Source organism: Leucopleurus acutus (genome assembly GCF_964270905.1).
Source record: "Leucopleurus acutus genome assembly, chromosome: 5".
Classification (NCBI taxonomy): domain Eukaryota; kingdom Metazoa; phylum Chordata; class Mammalia; order Artiodactyla; family Delphinidae; genus Leucopleurus; species Leucopleurus acutus.
The window spans coordinates 87,403,853-87,424,333 of record NC_139147.1 but is presented as its reverse complement, the minus strand read 5'-3'; the positions used below and the strand labels follow the sequence as shown (position 1 = coordinate 87,424,333).

Here is a 20,481-nt window from a genome sequence, read left to right as displayed (position 1 = left end):
TAGATGTGTCATCAGCTGCAAGTGGGGACAAAACCCCAAAGAACTTGCAATATGCTTGCAGCTTCTGAAGAGTATTCACACGGTTACTTAATCTTGGTTTGTGTCTATCAGTTCTTCTTCTGAGCCCGACCTTGACTATATAATGTTTTGTGCTTTTGGATCTGAACAGAGACTGGGCATTGTCTGTAGGAATTCCCTTGGGTTATATCACCATAGCCTTTTGAACATCCATTTTATCCTTTTTGGAATTCATAATGAAATAGTTTTGCATTTCTCAGTACAATTACACAGATCAGGGATTCTTTTAATTTTTTTCTTTTCCATCAAGGATCCAAGTTGAAAGCTCTCAGGAGGACATCCAGGTCACCGAGATTAGCTGCCTGGAAGAGTTCCGGTTGGTCCATCAGAGAAAGGGCAATTCTGAGGGCAGCCCAGATATTCCCAGAGATTGCAGGATGAGGAACTTGCTGTTGATTCCTGCTCTTTCTTTGCAAACTGAGGGCAGTGAGAAAATTGCTGACCGCTTCTCTAAGAGGGTAGAAAAACAGGCATTTAAAAATGCAACAGATTTCAGAGTTAGCAAACTTAGAAATAAATGAATTAAGTTATCTTAGTCTAAAAATCCTAAATCACCTCTCTGGTGTTTTGGATCATCAGGTGAACAACTTTCTGATTCTCTCATTATTCCTCTGTGAAAAGTCATTGTTAAATATAGTGAAGTCAGAAAAAAGGAGAGCAAACTTTATTTTAGGTATGTCATGTGGGACAGGAAGAATAATAGCAAAACCATTGCTAACTCATTAATGCATTTGATTTTCCCCTACTCCAGGAATGATTTGAAGACTTAATACATCTGCAGATGTGATTTATATAACCAGAGGAGGCATCTGGCCTTACTCAGAAACGAAGTAGCTTAACTTTTCTCATTAGTTTAAGTTTTCTCAAAGTAGGAGGCAGCCGGGCTGAGTTGAGTTTGTTATCAAAGCAGCTGGACTTGGATCCCAGTTGTTTAGCCTTAGGCATATTTCTTCTCCAAGCCTCAGTTGCCCCAGCTGTATTACAGGGAGAATAAAAGTCATTTTAAAGCCTTGCTGTGAGGTGCAGCTGAATCATTTATGTGAAAGCTCCTATCATTAAGTTAGGTCAGTAGTTCTTCATGTGGTCTGGGGATCACTGAGGTCAAAATTATTTTTATAATAATACTGAGATGTCATTTTACCATTTCACTCTCATTTTCTCATGAATATACAATGGAATTTTCCAGTGACTATATGATGTGTGATATCCCAATAGATTGAATGCAGAAGCAGAGGTGAGAATGTGTCTTCTATAAGCAAGATATTAAAGAAATTTGTAAAAATGATAAAAGAGTGTCACTCTTTTCACTAAACTGTTTTGGAGAATAATATTTTTAATAAAATATATAATTCATGTTAACATGTAATTAGTTTATTTTTAAATGAATCTCAAACTTTTCTCTGTTTCTAATATGGTAAATATTGATAGGGGTAACCCACATAAACAAAAGCCCCTCGAGGTTCTCAATAATTGTTAAAAGTGGAAAGGGGTCCCAAGAATACAAAGTTTGTGACCCACTGAGTCAGATGCTGTCCAGAGGCCTAGCTCTCGTGGTCCATTACCGTGCTCTGTTGCTTGTGTGCCCGGTGTACCGGCCGGGACTGCCCCCTTCAGCTTTCCTGTCACCTAGGAACGTGTAATATGTATCTGACAAACTTGTCTTTGCTAAGAATGACGCCTCTTTCACTTGTATCTTCTGTACTCTTCTTAAAAGCTTTTCACATACTTGATCTCATTTAATTCTACGAGGTAGTCACTGTTTAGCATCTGGTAAGAAACCATAAAGAAAGCGAGGCTGGATTTCTGATTCCAACGCACACGATCCAGGCATCTGCTCATCTATATTGTTAGATCTGCCCAGAAGTAAAGGGCAGTTGGGGAATGGTTGCGCTGTAGGTAGCAACCTGGGTAATGGAAGGGAGTGTTCTCATCAGCCCTCTTCTGGGTTTCTTGTAATCAAGGAAGAGAAGAGGATTGATAGCAGATGCACACGGAGAGTTTACTTTGGAGGCCCTTTCTGGCTTCCTCGGCACAGGAAGGCAGCTCGAATGACAGTGACTCCAATTCCTCTCATCATCCTAGGCCTGTAAGAACTCTGGGGAACGAAGATGCTGGAAGGCCCTCCTGCATGCCCTCCCGCACAGGCTGCTCCTGCCCCGATGTGTGGCACTGGTCTCCGAGGGCCGTGGAGAGTAACAGAATAGTCGAACCTGTTAGCCTCGTCAAGCAACTCCAGGTTTTCTCACGAAGATAGTCTAAACCTTTTCCCCAGCTTGAGAACTCAAGAGGCCTTTGAGGGGACTCAGAAGACTACGTGTACAAGTGGGAATAGTTTTCAAATGTTACACACATATATGTATGAATAAGTTTAAATTGTTTTAAATGTTATGTCACGATTAATAAAAAGCACATTCATTTAAAAGTATTCTTCATTTTATAGTAGCTCTCCCTCATTATACTAATACTAAAAACATCACATATCAAATGGGATGAGATTCCTGTTTTTAATTAAAAAGGGGTCCTCACTTTTGAAAAGGTTAAGATTTTTTTGTCTAAGTTCTACTTTGAAGTTCCTACTGACAAAAGGGTAGCATTTTAAGCTCCACCCAGGTTTCACGCCAATTTCCTCTCCTTATTTCAATTGTATACAGTAGGAGGAGAGGGCTCGCCTTTGACTCTGTACAGAACGCGTGAGATGACAAATAGCGCATGTTATAGCTACATACAGACACCTGCGGTTCTTGAGGGAGAAGCCCCAAGACTGGTGGATACCAACTCCTGGCTTTCTTCTGGGCCACATCTCTATTGAGGGTTGTTATTTCCTAAGCACCCACTTATACCGCAAGTGAAACTTATTTTCAGAATGCATTTAAGGCTTATGTCTCTCTTGATGGCCTTTTTTCTCAGGAAAAAATGCAAGATGTTTATTACTTCACAAAATTTCCCATATTCTACATGACAATAAAAGACCCACACATTTTAGCCAAAACACTTTGCTGTTCCAAAGTATCTGTCTGATTCAAGTGGACAGACTTAGCAAACAAGAATACAGGATGCACAGTTAAATTTGAATTTCAGATAAACAATGAATAATTTTCAGTATAAGTATATCCCATGCAATATTTGGGAAATACTTATCTTAAAAACATATTTGGTATTTATCTGAAATTCAAATTTAGCTGGGCATTCTGCATTTTATCTGGCAACCCTAAAATTGACTTGCTCTTATACAGGAGACTTTCTGCTTGAGATAAAAAATTCACATCTCAGCAAAGTTTGTCCATTTCTACCTATTATGGATTTTCATGGCCTCCTGCAAATAGTTGCCCTACTGAGTCTTACATCTGTGAATGTCAAGAAAATACTTTATTGGCCCCTCAAGTAGTTTTTTCTACACTAAGGAGTTACAATTAAAACTCATCCTAAAGCTTTAGAAAATTTACATGCTAAAGGAGGCCTTTCTAAAGCTTAATGTGTAAACCAATGAAATTAGAACACTCACTCCCTCATACCATACACAAAAATAAAAAACTCAAAATGGCTTAAGGACTTAAATATAAGATATGACACCATAAAACTCCTACAAGAGAACATAGGCAAAACATTCTCTGACATAAATTGTACCAATGTTTTCTTAGGTCAGTCTCCCAAGGCAAAAGAAATAAAAGCAAAAATAAACAAATGGGGCCTAATCAAACTTATAAGCTTTTGTACAGCAAAGGAACCATCAACAAAACGAAAAGACAACCTACGGAACGGGAGGAAATGTTTGCAAATGATGCAACCGACAAGGGATTAATCTTCAAAATATACAAACAGCTCATACAGCTCAATAGCAAAAAACCACACAACCTAATCAAAAAATGGGCAGAAAACCTAAACAGACATTTCTCCAAAGACGACATACAGATGGCCAACAGGCACATGAAAAGATGCTCAACATCGCTAATTATTAGAGAAATGCAAATCAAAACTATAATCACACCGGTCAGAATGGCCATCATCAAAAAGTCTACAAATAATAGGGACTTCTCTAGTGGCACAGTGGTTAAGAATCTGCCTGCCAGTGCAGGGGACATGGGTTCGAGCCCTGGTCTGGGAAGATCCCACATGCAGCCGAGCAACTAAGCCCGTGTGCCACAACTACTGAGCCTGTGCTCTAGAGCCTGTGAGCCACAACTACTGAGCCCACGTGCCACAACTACTGAAGCCCATGCGCCTAGAGCCCGTGCTTCTCAACAGGAGAAGCCACCGCAATGAGAAGCCCGCGCACCACAACAAAGTAGCCCCCACTCACTGCAACTAGAGAAAGCCCACGTGCAGCAACGAAGACCCAATGACCCAACACTGCCAAAAATAAATAAATAAATTTATTAAAAGAAAAAGTCTACAAATACAAATGCTGGAGAGGGTGTGGAGAAAAGTGAGTCCTTGTACACTGTTGGTGGGAATGTAAACTGGTGCAGCCACTATGGAAAACAGTATGGAGTTTCCTTAAAAAACTAAAAATAGAGCTACTGTATGATCCAGCAATCCCACTCCTGGGCATATATCTGGAAAAGATGAAAACTCTAATTTGAAAAGATACATGCATCCCATTGTTCATAGCAGCACTATTTACAATAGCCAAGACATGGAAACGACCTAAATGTCCATTGACAGACGAATGGATAAAGAAGATGTGGTGTGGTATACACACACACACACACACACACACATATGCACACACACAATGGAATATTACTCAGCCATAAAAAATAAAAAAGAACGAAATAGTGCCATTTGCAGCAACATGGATGGACCTAGAGATTATCATACTAAGTAAAGTCAGTCAGTCAGAGAAAGACAAATATATGATATCACTTATTTATGGAATCTAAAAAAATGATACAAATGAACTTACTTACCAAACGGAAACTGACTCACAAGACACAGAAAACAAACTTATGGCTACCAAAGGGGAAACGTGGGGGAGAGATAAATTAGGAGTTTGGGATTAATACATACACACTCTATATATAAAATAGATAAACAACAAGGATTTACTGTACAGCACAGGAAACTATATTCAATATCTTGTAATAAACTATAATGGAAAAGAATCTGAAAAAATATATATCTGAATTACTTTGCTGTACACTAGAAACTAACACAACACTGTAAATCAACTATACTTCGATTTTGTTTTAAAAAGGCCTCCTTTAGTGAACTCAATATGTCTATGTGTACATATGTATTTATTTACATCTCTCCTTGCTCCAGAAGAAGGGCCTAAGGTGTCATAAAGTACATAAGAACCAACCTAGTCAGTGAATAAAGGCAGTAAAGATAAAATCAGGTTAGGGAAATCGGACAGAGCCAGGAATGAAGCTAGTATATGGAACGGACAGCACAGCTTTGACTCCGGCCCTTTGTGGAGCTGCGGTAAAGAGGGCCTCTGCAGTGGCACATTTCACAACATCCGCAAAATAAAACAAACCTGCTGCTCAGGAATCACTCAGCTATTCTTGGTTTTGACCTAAGTCCTCATAGAAGACAGAGTGTAATCCAGTGACTAATGTTCTTTCTAAGATCCTTTGAGTATAAATGCAGCAACTAGTTTCTAAAGCTTCAATGTTTGCCAGTGGCACAATGCTCTAACGCAGTTCAGAGACAGCAATTCTTCAGATGTCAAAAGACCGCAATCCAGTTATGCAGCTCTCTCATGACTTATCTAAATAATAATAATAATCATGATGATGATGGCAATGGTAACACTCATAATAATAGTGCCTACTAGGTATTGAGCATCTGCTCTGTGCTAGGCAATTACATTTAACCTGCACAATAATCCTGCAAGGGGGATTCCCCGGTGGCACAGTGGTTAAGAATCCACCTGCCAATGCAGGGGACACGGGTTCGAGCCCTGGTCCGGGAAGATCCCACATGCCGCGGAGCAACTAAGCCTGTGTGCCACAACTACTGAGCTTGCGCTCTAGAGCCTTCGAGCCACAGCTACTGAAGCCCACGTGCCTAGAGCCCGTGCTCCGCAACAAGAGAAGCCCGCGCACCGCAACAAAGAGTAGCCCCCGCTCGCGGCAACTAGAGAAAGCCCATGCACAGCAACGAAGACCCAGTGCAGCCAAAAATAAATAAATAAATAAATTTACTCAAAAAAAAAAAATAATCCTGCAAGATAGATACTATTACCTCTTTGTTTTTATGAAAGTGAAGAAATTGAGGCTCAAAGTTATATGCCCAGAGTTATAAAACCAGTAAATGGCAGAGCTGTGATTTGAACCCAAGTCTGTCTGATCCTAAGAGCCTGGCTCTTTCTGAGAATGAGCATGGGTTTACATTTTTTGTGGAGTTTAAAACTAACATTAATTTCTCTTTTTTTTTTTTTCCAATTACGAAAGTAATACCTGGTTTAGAAAATAGAAAAAAATAGGAAAAGAAAGAAGAAAAAAATCACCCAAACTTTTGGTCATTTATGGTCCGTGTTGATGGGGACAGAGGATATAGACCTGAATGATAATGAGGAGGTCAAGAGAGGAGAGAAAGACATTTCAAACTCTAAACCCACCATTTAAAAATCTGTTCCTTTTTCTTTTAATAACTAACTTTACTGGTAAATTAGGTTTAGAACAGCGGTCCCCCACCTTTTTGGCACCAGGGACCAGCTCCGTAGAAGACAATTTTTCCACAGCCGGGGGTGGGGAGATGGCGGTGACGCGGGCGGTGACGCAGGCGGTGACGCGGGTGATGGGGGCAGCAGATGAAGCTTCACTCTCGCTCACCCACCACACACCTCCTACTGTGTGGCCCGGTTCCTTACAGGCTGCGGACCCATACTGGTCTGCGGCCCGGGGGTTGGGGACCCGTGGTTTAGAAAACCTGAATTCTTGGTTGTGCTTTGCCAAAAACTGGCCTTGAGACCCTCTTGAGTCATTCTGCTGGGTTCCCTCGTTCCCACCCCGCCATGGTTCTTTTCCTCCTTACCTGGGAAATGAAGGGTTGAACTGCTCATGTTTCTCAGAGTTGCCCTTGGGGGTGTTAAAAACGCAGATGACTTATCCTAAGCCCCAATCAATCAAAATCTCTGGGAGAGGGGCCTGGGAATGTACATTTCACAGGATGCCCCAATGATGGATCTGAAGGTTTGAAACTTATTCTTAACAAGAGGAGATTACAAAAGGAGGTACTTTTACTGGGAAACAACCTTTCAGATTATTTAACCTCAGCCCTGAGCGTGGCTCTTGGTTGTTAGCCTGCTGCCGTACTTTACCTGTAGGCGCCCAGGTTGATGCAGCTTATCCCCAGGTTGTATCTGGACCGGATGAAGCCTGGCTGAATCTCCAGCGCTCGTGTGTACGCCTCCACGGCTTCCTCGCTGCGGTCTCCGTTTGCCAAGGTCGCCCCGAGGCGGTTCCATAATGAATAGTCCTGATGACAAAATTAGAGCTCTCTAACAACCCCTAGAAGCCACAATGACAGAGTATTCCCCTGTTCCCTGCTGAAAGATGATAGCTAAAACTGTATCCAATGCTCATGGACAAGGGCCATGACAGGTGAATTACTCAAAAATCTTTATGGACAACCCTCTGAAATGACTTTCACTCATCAAAGAGCAGCTACTATTTGATGCTGTCAGGCAAATCATGTTTCTATTTTAGGTATCTAAGTATTAACAGCCACTGTAGCATATCAGTACTGATCACTTTAAACCATTGGATGCAGGGAAATAAAGTGCAGCAGAAATGCACAAAACATAGCCTGTGAAAACTTATTTTTAACAGAGAATCTTATGGTTTCTTGCTGTGCACTTACCTCTGGCCGAACAGTTAAGGCAGCATTAAATGCATCTATTGCTCTATTAAATTCTCCCCTCAGGTGGAACAGTACCCCCAGACCTGTCTGTAGGTCTGGGTCGATCATATCTCCATTTTGGTGGGCAGCTTCTAGATATAATTCCTTCACTCCTTCCAGAACAGAGCTACAAGGGAAACAAGTTAGATTTGTAATCCAAATAGTCTGAACATAAGTGACTTACTAGTATGTTTGCTGTTTCAGGGGAACAGACTGGAAAAATCTTGCTTAAAATATCTTAGCTTAATGAGAGGACTATTAATATTGTAGGTTAAAAAATACCTGCTGATTTTCACGAAATATGTTGTTGTACACAGATAAGACTGTGCTAAGTAAGGTCTTGATGAGGAGAGTTCCATGGACCCTATGATGACAATGTAGAAAACCCCAGGGCTAAGTTTACCAAGGCTTGAGTGAGAATTTAACATCATGATTTATTGCTGATAGAAACAAAATTCCCAGAAGAAAGGACTTTCCTTTTTCCCCACACCTAATTCTCAGGCTTTACAAAACTTGGCACATTGGTATTTATTATAACTTATTTTAGGTTAATTATATGTCCAGAGCATTTGGCTTTGAAATACGGTACTCAGATAAACGACTGGGAGTGTCCACAATGTAGGTCATTTGCCCAAAGTTTGGCTCTGGTCTCGGCATCAATCTTTGTGGTCAGTGCTGCTCTTCCAGCAGAATGCTGTCCTACAAACCATCCTGAAATGGGTGGTGGTGGGGACCGAGGCTCATTAGTTGCCCTGAAGGTGATTGTGTACACGGATGTAATTTAATGAGAAGGATACCTATCAACGGGAGACTTTGACATCCGCCGGGTGAGGCCTGGAGACCCCTTCTTGCTCTTCACAAGGTATTTGTACTTTGGATTTTGCTTAATCCAATTTTTTAAAGCTTCACAGGCATCCTGCTGATGTCCAGTGTTAGTGTAACTCACAGCCAAAGCCATCAAAGCTTTCAAGTTGTTGGGCTGCAATTCTAAGCACCTGAAAGAAGGCAAAATAAAAGCCAATTTCAGATTTGTTTTTGGAGCCAGAGTCTGAACAGTTCTTTAGAAAAGTTGAGGTCTCAATTAAATGGTGCAAAAACATTGCTAAGTTTGTGTTGTCTCTGGAAATACCGTATTTATCTACATGAAAATTGGGACCTCTGCACATTTTTAAGAAAGTTAAAACTCAGCCTGATTAGTGCTAGATTTGGTAATTTTAATGAAATGGTTTAAAAACAATAGAAAATGAGGCTAATCCTGCATATAATTTATTAGTAATTAGTTTATCTAATGAGAAGTAGGGAATATCACTATTTTAATGCCGATCTACTATCAACATATTAAATGTATCTTGTCCACAAAGCAAACTGACTTGAACTAAATTTGGATGTTAAGAAATGAAAGACTGTACAGTGTTTCATAAAGGAGAGGGAAATTCCCCATGTTTCAACTACTAGTGTGGGTTTAGGAGGCACGGGCTACAGCTGCTCTCCCTCATGCTACCCCACTGGCCGCTGGCAAGGGCTTTTCAAACTTTGATGTGCATGAGAATCATCTGGGGATCTGGTAAAATGCAGATTCTGATCTAATAGGCCTGGGGGTGGGGGCAGCCTGAGGTTGTGCAGGTACGACGAGCTCCCAGGTGATGACGATGCTGGTGATCTGTGGATAAGACTTTGCTTAGCAAGCCCTAGATAGAACCTATATCAGTTCTTTAGGAAGAGATTACATATATATGGATGTATAATAAATATACATTTATTTATTTATAAGAAAGAGTAGGGAAAGTGAAAGTCTATTTGGTAGGGGCTATTTTCCCAGGGTTTAAATAGGAGCTGTAATCAAGGAAGATGTGATCCTACGCCCACCAAAGTAGTCTAGAACTTAAGTCAGGGGCTCAGGATGCTGAAACTATCTCAGGAGATTCTCCATAGACACATGGAACTAAAATTACATTGAGATTATTCTGAGTATGTTTTTCCTGAAGAAAACTTTCAGATGCCACAAAAGGCTAGAAAGCTAAAAAGAACTATTGATTCAACGAGTCTACTTTATGACTGCTTTTGACATAGACTCTTTTGTGCCAATGAAGGCCAATTTGTAGTTGGTAAAACACTGCAATTTAAGAACACGATGTCTTCATAAATTGTTTTCCAGAGCTAAATGGAAGTAATATGTGGCATCTTGGCACTTATCCTGGTCACATTTTTACGGTGTACTTAAGGGTCAAAGGACAAATCTGAAACCACAGGAAGTCCATTAACAGGTGTCCACCAGGCCCATGATTTTGCACTTAGCTTCATCTACCTCTGGAGGGCGACAATAGCTGCTTGTTCGTTTTCATTCTCTGCCTGGGTTATCCCGAGGAACTGCCATGCCTACAAAAAACAACTGATGTCAACATTACAAGAGTAAGCAGAATCACTCATGTGCTTTAGTTGGTTCGTTTACATGTGACAGATCCCTCTGTGCAGAGCAGCCTGTCTCGGTTGTGAGTCTTGTAAAAGGGAAAAACATCACACGCATTTCTTCATTCAAACTCTCTTGTGACATCTGGGTCAAGATTCTCCGTCATTATTTACAAACTCTAAGTATTTATTCTCTCCTGTGGCTCATGGAAACCTCTGAGTTTCTGAGATTTCATGATATTAGGTATCCTAAAATCAAAAGATAAATATATAAAACGATGCATCTATCAGGAAAAGAGGTAGAAAAATAACTCAGAAATGTAGCTAAATAGTCTAAAGTTTACAATAAGGAACCTCAAGATGTACAAAATAGAATTAGTTTGTATAAATGAAAGTCAAGCAGTTATTATAAGAGGTAACAGGAAATTTAGGAACTAGGGGAAACAAAACGAACCCCGCTACAATGTGTTCACCACTTAATATAATCATTGTTAAAAAGCATAAAACACATATAAAATGCAATATAATGTATATATACTTTTATAGCCTACATTTACACTTTATATTACATTATCAGCACTTTCATGTTTTTATAAAATCTCCCTTATATTTTTTAATTTAAATTTTGTTAAACAGATATCCCATCATTCCCTCAACCAATTCCCCTGTTCTTCTACGTTGTTTCTAATCCTTTGCAATGGTCAATAATGTGAAGAATATCTTCAAACAGATAACGTTTTCTGCATCTGGAATGAAAATTTTTAATATAAAAGATTTCTACTTATATACTTATAAGAACAGTACTTCTTACACCATTACAAGCGCAATACGCATCAACAAAACCTCTCATTACACACATTGTCCTCAGATTTGCTGGGGGTGTATCAGAGTCTTAGGGATTTTAAAAGATTTGCATAACTCTCTTCTTTGAGAAGCAATGCTATGAACATTTTAAAACAGAACTCTATGAAAACATAGGGAGTCATCTCAAAGTCCTGTAAAAATTGTATCGGCTTTTTCCCTCATGGGTTATTATTACACATACCATATAAACTCATAAAAAAAATACTAAGTATTTCTCCCCCCAGAATATCAGTGATTCTTTTAAATCTTTCAAACATATACAGAGCAGCTTCTAATTTGATTTCACCTTTCATACATCTTAGAATGCTTCTTAAGAAAAGATTGATGAAACAGTCTTTCTCTGGGGGCATCTTCCTAGCCTTTGGGTGTGGTGTCATTTTTACCATTCACAGATCGTCCATTATCTTAGCGTTGGGCTCTCCAGCGATTGAGAAGCCCTGGGTCCTGGTCTCAGATCCATCAGTTACCAAGTGTCCTCATTTTCTTAGTTATGAACCTGGGATAATAATGTATACCTTTTTATTAAACTTCCCAGGGTTATTGCGTCAAATGATATAATATATATGAAAACACATAGCACTTAGAAATGTAAGATGACACTATTTTGTTGGGAGGGTTGTAGTTTCCTCTTAACGCAATGACTTTCTCTTCTACATTGATACTTAGATCTTTTAAAAATACCAATATTTTGGTTCAGAATTCCAACTCTCAATTCAATCTCATTTCACTGTCAACAATTTGACTAACAAGATACTAGGTGCTTTAAGTTGTATCAATAATTAGTTTACTTGTTCTTTCTATACAAACTAAGTACAAACAATAATAATGATAAAGGCTAAACATTGATGTGCCAGGCACTAAACTGGGCATTTTATTTGTATGAACTTATCCTCACGACACCCAATGAGATAGTTATAATTGTGATTTCCATTTTACATGTGAGGAAACTGAACCTTAGAGGGTTTAAATGGCTTGTCCCAGATCACGGGGCTCATGGCTAACAAGTGGTAGAGCAGGGATTTGAACCCACATGGTTAGGATAGCAGAGCCCAGAGGCTTAACCACTGTTCTGTACTGCCTTCTCAGCACTGCATATATAATACATTTCTGCAAATTCCTCTGGGAATATCCCCCTATAAGATGTTTCCTGAAAATTACAAACTAAAAAAGAAGATTTGATACCTGCCAGTGTCTTATTACAGGCCTTTGCAGTTTGGGAAAATTAGTGGACCAAAATAAAATTGCAGAAGCCTCTTTGGTGTCTCCCAGTCTCCATCTCCACTCACCCTTCATGTCTCAGAGAAAGGGGCTTTTCTAACATGTGAATCTGATCGTGTCCCATAGTGGTTCCCCATGGCTTTCAGGATGAAGTTCAACTCTTGGCTACCTCTTCTTCCCCCCTCTCCTGCCACTGTCTCCTCCCCTTCTCACCATGGATCCAATGTTTCCTGTCCCTCTACCCACCCACAAACCATTCCCTCTTAAAAACAGCTGGACTCCCCTGCAGTTTTTAATTCTCTCTCCCTCAAAATTCAGCTTTGGATTCACTTGGAGGGGAAGGCTGGGTCAGAACCCTTGCTCTCAGCTCTCCTGTGCGTACTCTGACACTGCATTTATTATACTACATTGATTTATTTACTTGTCTTCCAGATAGATCACAAATCTGTCCTTTCAACTGGTCCATTTTTTCTACCTCTTCAATATTTTAGGACTTCCCTGGTGGCGCAGTGGTTAAGAATTTGCCTGCCAATGCAGGGCCCACGGGTTTGAACCCTGCTCCGGGAAGATCCCACATGCCGCAGAGCAACTAAGCCCGTGAGTCACAACTGCTGAAGCCCAGGTGCCTAGAGCCCATGCTCTGCAATAAGAGAAGCCACCGCAATGAGAAGCCAGTGCACTGCAACGAAGACCCAATGCAGCCAAAAATAAAAATAAATAAATAAATTTATAAAAAAACAAAATTTAAGCCAATTCCTGGCACAATTCTCGGGACACAATATGTGCTCAATAAATGCTGAGTGAGTAAATCAAGGGTGAGATATGGTGTGGCTCTAGACCCAGACAAAATCATACTCTGCCCCATGAAAACTACTGCTGAGCCTCTAGGTTGGCAGTTTTGGTCTTCCGTTTCTTGTCTCCACCTTTTATTTTTGGGCACTGTAGACACTGCAGATTTGGTTAGAAAATAGGTACCTATTTGTAACTTTCAAACACATATCAGGCTTAGCCATGTTAACTCCTTTGGGAAACTTTACTTGATGAAAATGCCACCTAGCAGAACTCTCTGTCACCCTCTGTCCGCCCCTTTCCAAGCCCGGCAGGATGAAGGGAAATAACACCTCTGCATCTCCAGGGTCCTGAAGAATTGCTGCCTCCATGAACAGGATGGTAACTGGCAGGTCCCCTTCCTTCAGCCTTTTTAAGCCTTCTTCAAATGCTCCAGGCCAGTCCTTGAAGGGGTTTTCAGTGTGAAAGTAATATCCCTACAACACAGAGGGGCCAACACAGATCCACTGATTTCACTCTTCATTGTTATATTCAGTCAGTTCTTTTTTAATTTGAATTCAATTAATTTTATTTAAGTTATTTGATTAATTTCAATTAAGTATAAATTGCTCTTTTTCCCCTTATTTTGACTGTGGTACATTTTCATTGTATAAATGTTAGATAATCTTATTTTGTTATCGAATAATATGAAAAGAAACAAAAAGTTACCTATAATGTCATGACTTAAATATGATCACTGCTAATATTCTGGAGTTTGTCTTCCTTCTGGCATTTCTTTTGTTCTTTTTGTTTTAGCCATTTCCCCACAAGATTTTTAAAATACTGACTTTTGGGACATATTTTTGCTAAGTGCTGCCACTCACTTCCTTGAAATGTTAATACCACATACTGCATATCTGTTTATATACAGCGGCCCTTTGGAGGGCTACAAACCATTGTAATATCTAAGATTTATTTCACCTTCTACTCCTTAAACCAGTTTTTGTCCCATTGGGGGGCTGTATCTCTCCACCGAGAATGTATGCTTTAAAGTTATGATCTTTTATTGCAAAAATTTAAACAATACAGAATGTACAAATAATCTTCTAATATTTTTCTGAGTATATAAGTTAAATAAGTTCATACTATATATACAGGTTTGTAGCTTAAGCCCCACTTAATTTTAGTTATTAAAATTATTTATATTATGCTAAAAATTAATCAATCCTCTTGATGGACATTCAGGTTACTGCCAATTTTTTGTTGTTGTTGTTATCATAAATAAAGCTACAGTGAAAGCCTCATGCTCAAATCTTTGTCTGCATGTGATTATTACCTTAGGATAGACTTCTAGAAGGATTTATTATGCTAAAGGCTATGAACTATTTTGAGACCCTTGATATATGTAGCTGAATTGTTTTTGAGAAAGTATGTCCTGACAGACTCTCATCAGAAGTATCAGAGATATTATTTGTTGCAACCTTAGTAGCAGAGATTGTCATAAAATCCTTCCAATTTGATAGATACAAATAAGCTAGTCTGCTGATGATGCTACTAAGGTTTTTAAATACATCAAATGGAGACCTTCACTCTCCATAGGTGCTTACAAAGACAAAACTCTTTGTCAAAATCCATAGGGTATGACCAGCTTCTGTAGTGGTGTTAGGGATATGGGGCCCTGGGAGTGGGGAGCTCTGGTGCATGGATTACAGCCCAGAGACTGATGTTCTTCATCAATATTCTCTCTTCTCACTCTCAATTTCTTTGTGGAAAATTAACCTAATTAGTTTTAATGAGATGGTTGATCTGATTTTATGAGATTTTTGCCTCACCTACTGTGGGACAGAGAATACTGGAAGAAGAAAGACATTTCAATGACTACATAGATTGCTAATCCCATAAGATCGGAGACTATTCATCACAGTCCCCAGTATCTAGAGCAAACAGTAAAATTTGTTGGGTTGAACTAAATAACATGGAAGGTATTCAGAACTGAGTATGACTGAGAATTCCTCTACCACCAAAAAACATAACATAAACATTTATATATTTATGTTTCCCCTATGAAAGAAAATTCAATCTTTCCATCTCTTTCTTTCAAGTCATTTAAACTTATTTCTCAAGTGTTTTCTTTTTCCCAAGTGCTTTTAAAAGCATAAATCCTAGAGCAACTGGGACTTCATGGGAAATTGGACTGGCTGCTGACTGTACTCACATATTTGCTGGGGCTCTTCTCAGGGGAATATCTCTGAGGAATCCCCTTGGGACCTGACCTGGTTGTGTGAAGTGTATCTTTTCCACTGAGTTCTTTGCTAGCTGCATAAAGACCACCTGTGAAATACAGCCCTAAGCCCCCCTTTTCACCCCCCTGCCCAATGATATCACTTCTGTCAGCTTACTGACGTGGCTCAGGCATTGTTGGATTAGCCCAGTTCTTGTTCTAACCCACCCTCAATGTTAGTTCAGTAACTGGCCAAGCTCTGGTTGGCTGCCAAACTGTCTTAACATTGATAAAAAAAAATAAGGGTATTCCATTCCAGCTTTGCTGCCTTCACACATTGGAAGATTACACTGTTTTCACGTGCCAGAATTTCTTATAGGTCAGATTGACATGAAATTGTCTGTTTAATTCTTGGAATTTTTTTCACAAAATAGTTATTAACTAATTTATAAAAATATGATCCACAGAGGTTGAGAAAACTGGTCAGCATATGTAAGAAGAAAAATGATCACCTTCTCGCTAGCTGAGATTGTAACCTGGTTCTGGGCTTCTTGGTTCTCCGATATCCAGTTCCTCCGGGCCATTTCTTCCCATTCTGCTTGCATCTTATCCCAAAACTCTGTATCTGACTAGGAGACAGGAAAAATGAAGAGAGATAGATTTAAGAACATGCTATATAATTTGGTTTATTTCCAGAGAGACAGTCTTCCTCATAGATAAAAATGAGTTCTGAGGAGGAATAAAGTGTTCAAACTGGCCACATCCAATGATACTCATGGTCGAAGAGCTTCTGGAGGGCACTCAGTGCTCAAAGTGTCAAACTAGATTAGTTCTGACTTTCTCCAGGAGGAAAATAGTTACCATCTGAGGAACCAGGATCACATAAACCAAATTCAGCTATAAATCCATTCCTTGAACAGTTTCAAGTGTGGGTACCAGGCACACATTTTAGGAAGGGCAGTCTCTCCTAGAGTTGCTCCTAGGCTATGAGGAACTAGAGCAATTGCTTTGGGACTGGCTGGGCAGTGACTTGGGGGGGCAGCTGGCCATGGACAAGGGAAAGCAACATTGGTTGATCCTACTTTGTGCCAAGCACTGTGCTAGGAGAAAACTGAGTCTAGAGGGTTATGGTCATAAAGCTGGGACTGCACAGGATCTGAACCACAGTCTGGATTCTAAGCTCATGCTCATCACCTTATGGCAAACGTGGCTTCCTGGTGCTAAAGAATGAAGGAGAACAGCTTTGGGCGTGAACTCGACTGAGACCTCTTCAAGGTATGTATGTATGTACGTATGTATTTATTTTGGGCTATTTTGGGTCTTGGTTGCTGTGAGCTGACTTTCTCTAGTTGCACCGAGCGTGGGCTACTCTTCGTTGTGGTGCGCGGGCTTCTCTTGTTGAGGAACATGGGCTCTAGGCACACGGGCTTCAGTAGTTGTGGCACGTGGGCTCAGTAGTTGTGGCTCACGGGCTTAGTTGCTCTGCAGCATGTGGGATCTTCCCGGACCAGGGCTCGAACCCACGTCCCCTGCAATGGCAGGCGGATTCCCAACCACTGCGCCACCAGTGAAGCCCTTCAAGGTCTTTTCTATGGCAGGATGATTTTTTGAAAAATACTGCTTTGTGTTTTCCTCTTTATAACTTTCAAGTCTTCCAAAAGGGACACCAGGCCATTAGCTCTCCTTTACTTCAGGGGAAGTATATGTTCCTGGACTGAGGCAGAATTTTTCTTCAAGATCTGTCCCTGGTTGGCTTCTACTTTACTAAGCCTGAAGAGAGTACTTGAGGTGTCCTGGGGGCAGGTGAGGAAAAAGAGGCAAGTATCATAAAGAACTTAAGAGAGGAGGGGGAATTTGCGGGGCAGGAAAAGAGAAGGAGGGTGGTGGGTTCTGAGAGGAGTGGGAGATGATGCTTAGGTTTTACGTATTTCCCCGGCAAATTGGCCCGACCTCCCAGAGGATGGCAGAGGGTGTGCTAGGAACTCTGATCCTCATATGGCAGAGAAGTAGAGAGAAACTGGATTTTGAGGAACCACTTGGGGCTTGGTTGGCTGTTAGCAGTCAGCAGGACAGACAAGAGGATGGAGGCTCTGTCCTTGTTTTCTGGTACCATGTAAGCCTTCCATATTTGGTGCCTAAGACTGTTACCTGGTTTGGTAAAAGAGATGCTTGGAAACCACTTTATTTTCCTTAAAGAAAACAAAGAGATGGGTATTCCTTGAACAACTGAGTCTGAGATCCAATTTCTCTGCAAATCTCCATTTCTGTGATTCTAAATTCTGTGACTTGTTGACATCCAATCAAAGGTTGTTCTTTATCTTTTAATCCTCCCAGTCTCACCCTCTACTCCACCCTCATGCCTGGGTGGTGGCTGTTCTGTGGTGGCACCTCTTCTTCAAAGTTGCTCCGAATGATAATTATAAGCTTATTTCTTCTGAATACACACATGCAGGGAAAAAGGGCCAGCCCAATGTGATTAATCCCAGGCTACTAAGTAATAAATAGTACTTTTTGTTCTCCTTCTTTATTATGTCCAGAATACTCATTCCTACCCCAGATACGGGTCCTGTCCCTTCAGTAGAGGCCTTCGCTCAACAAAGGCTCAGGACAGCAGGCATCTGGATAATCTGTGTCTGATATGCTAGAAGCCCATGGAATGGATACCACTTACCCAGGTTAAGGTTAGGAATAATATTCAAAATTTCTTTTTCAAAGAGTCTTTCTAGTAGAACACCAAATTGTGCCAACAGAATGATCTCAGATATACAACAGCTAGATAAAACACTAGAAGGAGATATCCTACCATGTTAGGAGTAATCTGTCTTTGAATGAAGGGATGACGGGTGACGTTTTTCTCACTTTTTTTGCTCTTCTGTACTTCCTGAATTTTCTATAAGTATATTTTTTTATAATTTAAGAAAGGTTAAAAAATAATAAAAAGAAAAATTATCTTTCCTTTTTAAAATACCAGGAAACCTGCACATTTAGATACTGAGGAGACGCTTTCTTGAATAGCTTTTCAAAAATGCAGGTTGAGCTTGTCTGCACAGAAACAAAGAGAAATCTATCAAGTGAATTTTATAATGTTTACCGACTTTCTGAAGCCCCCTGATGGGTGATGTGAAATGCCAAAGACTTCAAGTACTTTCTAAGGTAGTTAAGTTCCCTTAGTGAGATTCCTTGTAATCTAAAGCAATTACAAGTCTTTTGAATGAAAGAATGAGGAAGATTTTGTAATGTGTACATCTCTATTACAAAAGTCACCTTTCCTGCAGTTTCAAATTAGAGCAGAAGATGAATAAATAAGACTGCTGTGGAAAGAGAACCTCAGTTGAGGTGGAGCTGTCAGGCCCTAATTTCATGAGATACACCAGGACTGACTGTTACCACTTAGAATAAGTTCTGCTGACTAATTAAATTGCACGGCACAGTTTCATTTAATTACAGAAGACTACTTTTAGCACAATCAATTTTCATCTGGTCTCAGAATCCAGACTTCATTCACGTAAGTGCAATTAACACTGCTTCTTTTCTATTCCTAATCAATTTCAGAGAAACCTGAAACATATTTGAATTTTAAACGTTTTAGACATGACTGAGGAGATTTTATATATTGATGATTTTCTTAGCTGTTCTGGGACGCTGGTGGATTGTTTTTTTACACTCTCTAGGTAATAAATTATCTGCTTACACCAGAAACGAGCTATTATTTGCAATCCATTTTCATTTTTAAAATAGCTTTCTGATTATAACAATGGTAGATATTCATTAAAAACTTGGGCTGTGCAGTATAGTGGTTAAGAACAGACACTTTCTCCTCATATGACCCTGGGAACAAATTCTGGCTCCATCATTGGCCTTCTGCAAGTCCCTTAATATCTCCAGGTCGCATTCTCCTTATCCTTGAAATGAAGATAGACTAGTGGTCTTGGTTAGTCATTATTAGGACTAAAAGAGAAAGTGTGTCTGTGGCATAAAGCACATGGTAAATGCTCAGTAAAAGTAGGTGTGCTTACTAGTGCTTTTGTACCATTGAGAAAAATATAAAGAATGAAACAAAAATCACCCATAACCTCAAAGCTCAAATACACATCTGTGAGTATTTTGGTGTTTTAATTTTCTGTATATATCAGTACATACCCTCTTCTAGATACCTTTCCCCTCTTCAGTTAAATTTTTCCTTTCTGCCTAATTATTCAAAAATAAGAGCAAGGTTAAGAAGATTATTGCAAAAATGGACTGTTATGTGGCAAGTAAAATGGTATTTATGAAGAGTTTATTACAACATGGAATAGGCCTTGATTTATAATGTTCCTTGATATGTAGTATGATCACAATGATAGAAAACAAGTAATGTGTGAGGAAAAAAAGACTATAGAGAAATGCACCCACGGTACTGAGTTCATGAGTTGGGATTATGAGGAATTTGCCCCGTCACCTTCCCTTGTACTTTTCAGCATTTCCCAAATCTTCTATTGCTAGCATGTATTATTTTAGTGAAAAAGTAAGATTTGCTTAAAATAAGCTTACATCTTTTCAGTTTCAATTCCTCCATGATGTTTTCTCCAAAGACCCTACACTACAGCAATCTCTTACCTCTCTGAATTCCAATACCCATATTCTCGACCAGTGGTTTGGAAGAAAAGAGGTATGTGCTAGCAGCTGCCATTAACCCTGTGAACTTGAGCAAGTCATTTAAACCCATCTGTAGATTATTTTTTATCATTTGTAAAGTGAGAAGACTGAGCTCATTCAATAATAGCTCAGGCTTCTTTGTGCAGATTAACTCAGAAGATCAGAATAAGGGGAAAGGGAGATCATAGTCCAGGATCACTTTTTTTTTTTTTGGAAAGGGGCTTCTAGCCTGTTCACTGATCTCCAAAAATTATATACTTTAAAACATTTCTCTAAAAATATGTTTGACATTTTCCTTTCACTTTTTTTTTTTTTTTTTTTTTTGTGGTACGCAGGCCTCTCACTGCTGTGGCCTCTCCCGCTGCGGAGCACAGGCTCCGGAGGACGCGCAGGCTCAGTGGCCATGTCTCACGGGCCCAGCCGCTCCGCGGCATTTGGGATCC

General features: G+C 39.9%; 1 protein-coding gene across 7 annotated transcripts in view; it reads right to left on the bottom strand.

Moving 5' to 3' along the window:
- Positions 1-323: 323 nt before the first annotated feature.
- The window catches only part of PEX5L (peroxisomal biogenesis factor 5 like), a gene marked incomplete at both ends in the record, with an annotated part of 183,943 nt that continues 163,785 nt past the window's right edge, over positions 324-20,481 (bottom strand). For all 7 annotated transcript variants that reach the window (XM_082840546.1, XM_082840545.1, XM_082840548.1 and 4 more), the window contains 7 exons: positions 324-528; positions 7,346-7,503; positions 7,888-8,053; positions 8,724-8,921; positions 10,232-10,302; positions 13,536-13,679; positions 15,916-16,032. In XM_082840546.1, coding sequence (XP_082696672.1) covers positions 324-528; positions 7,346-7,503; positions 7,888-8,053; positions 8,724-8,921; positions 10,232-10,302; positions 13,536-13,679; positions 15,916-16,032 — 1,059 coding nt within the window. The remainder of the gene's footprint in view (positions 529-7,345; positions 7,504-7,887; positions 8,054-8,723; positions 8,922-10,231; positions 10,303-13,535; positions 13,680-15,915; positions 16,033-20,481) is intronic.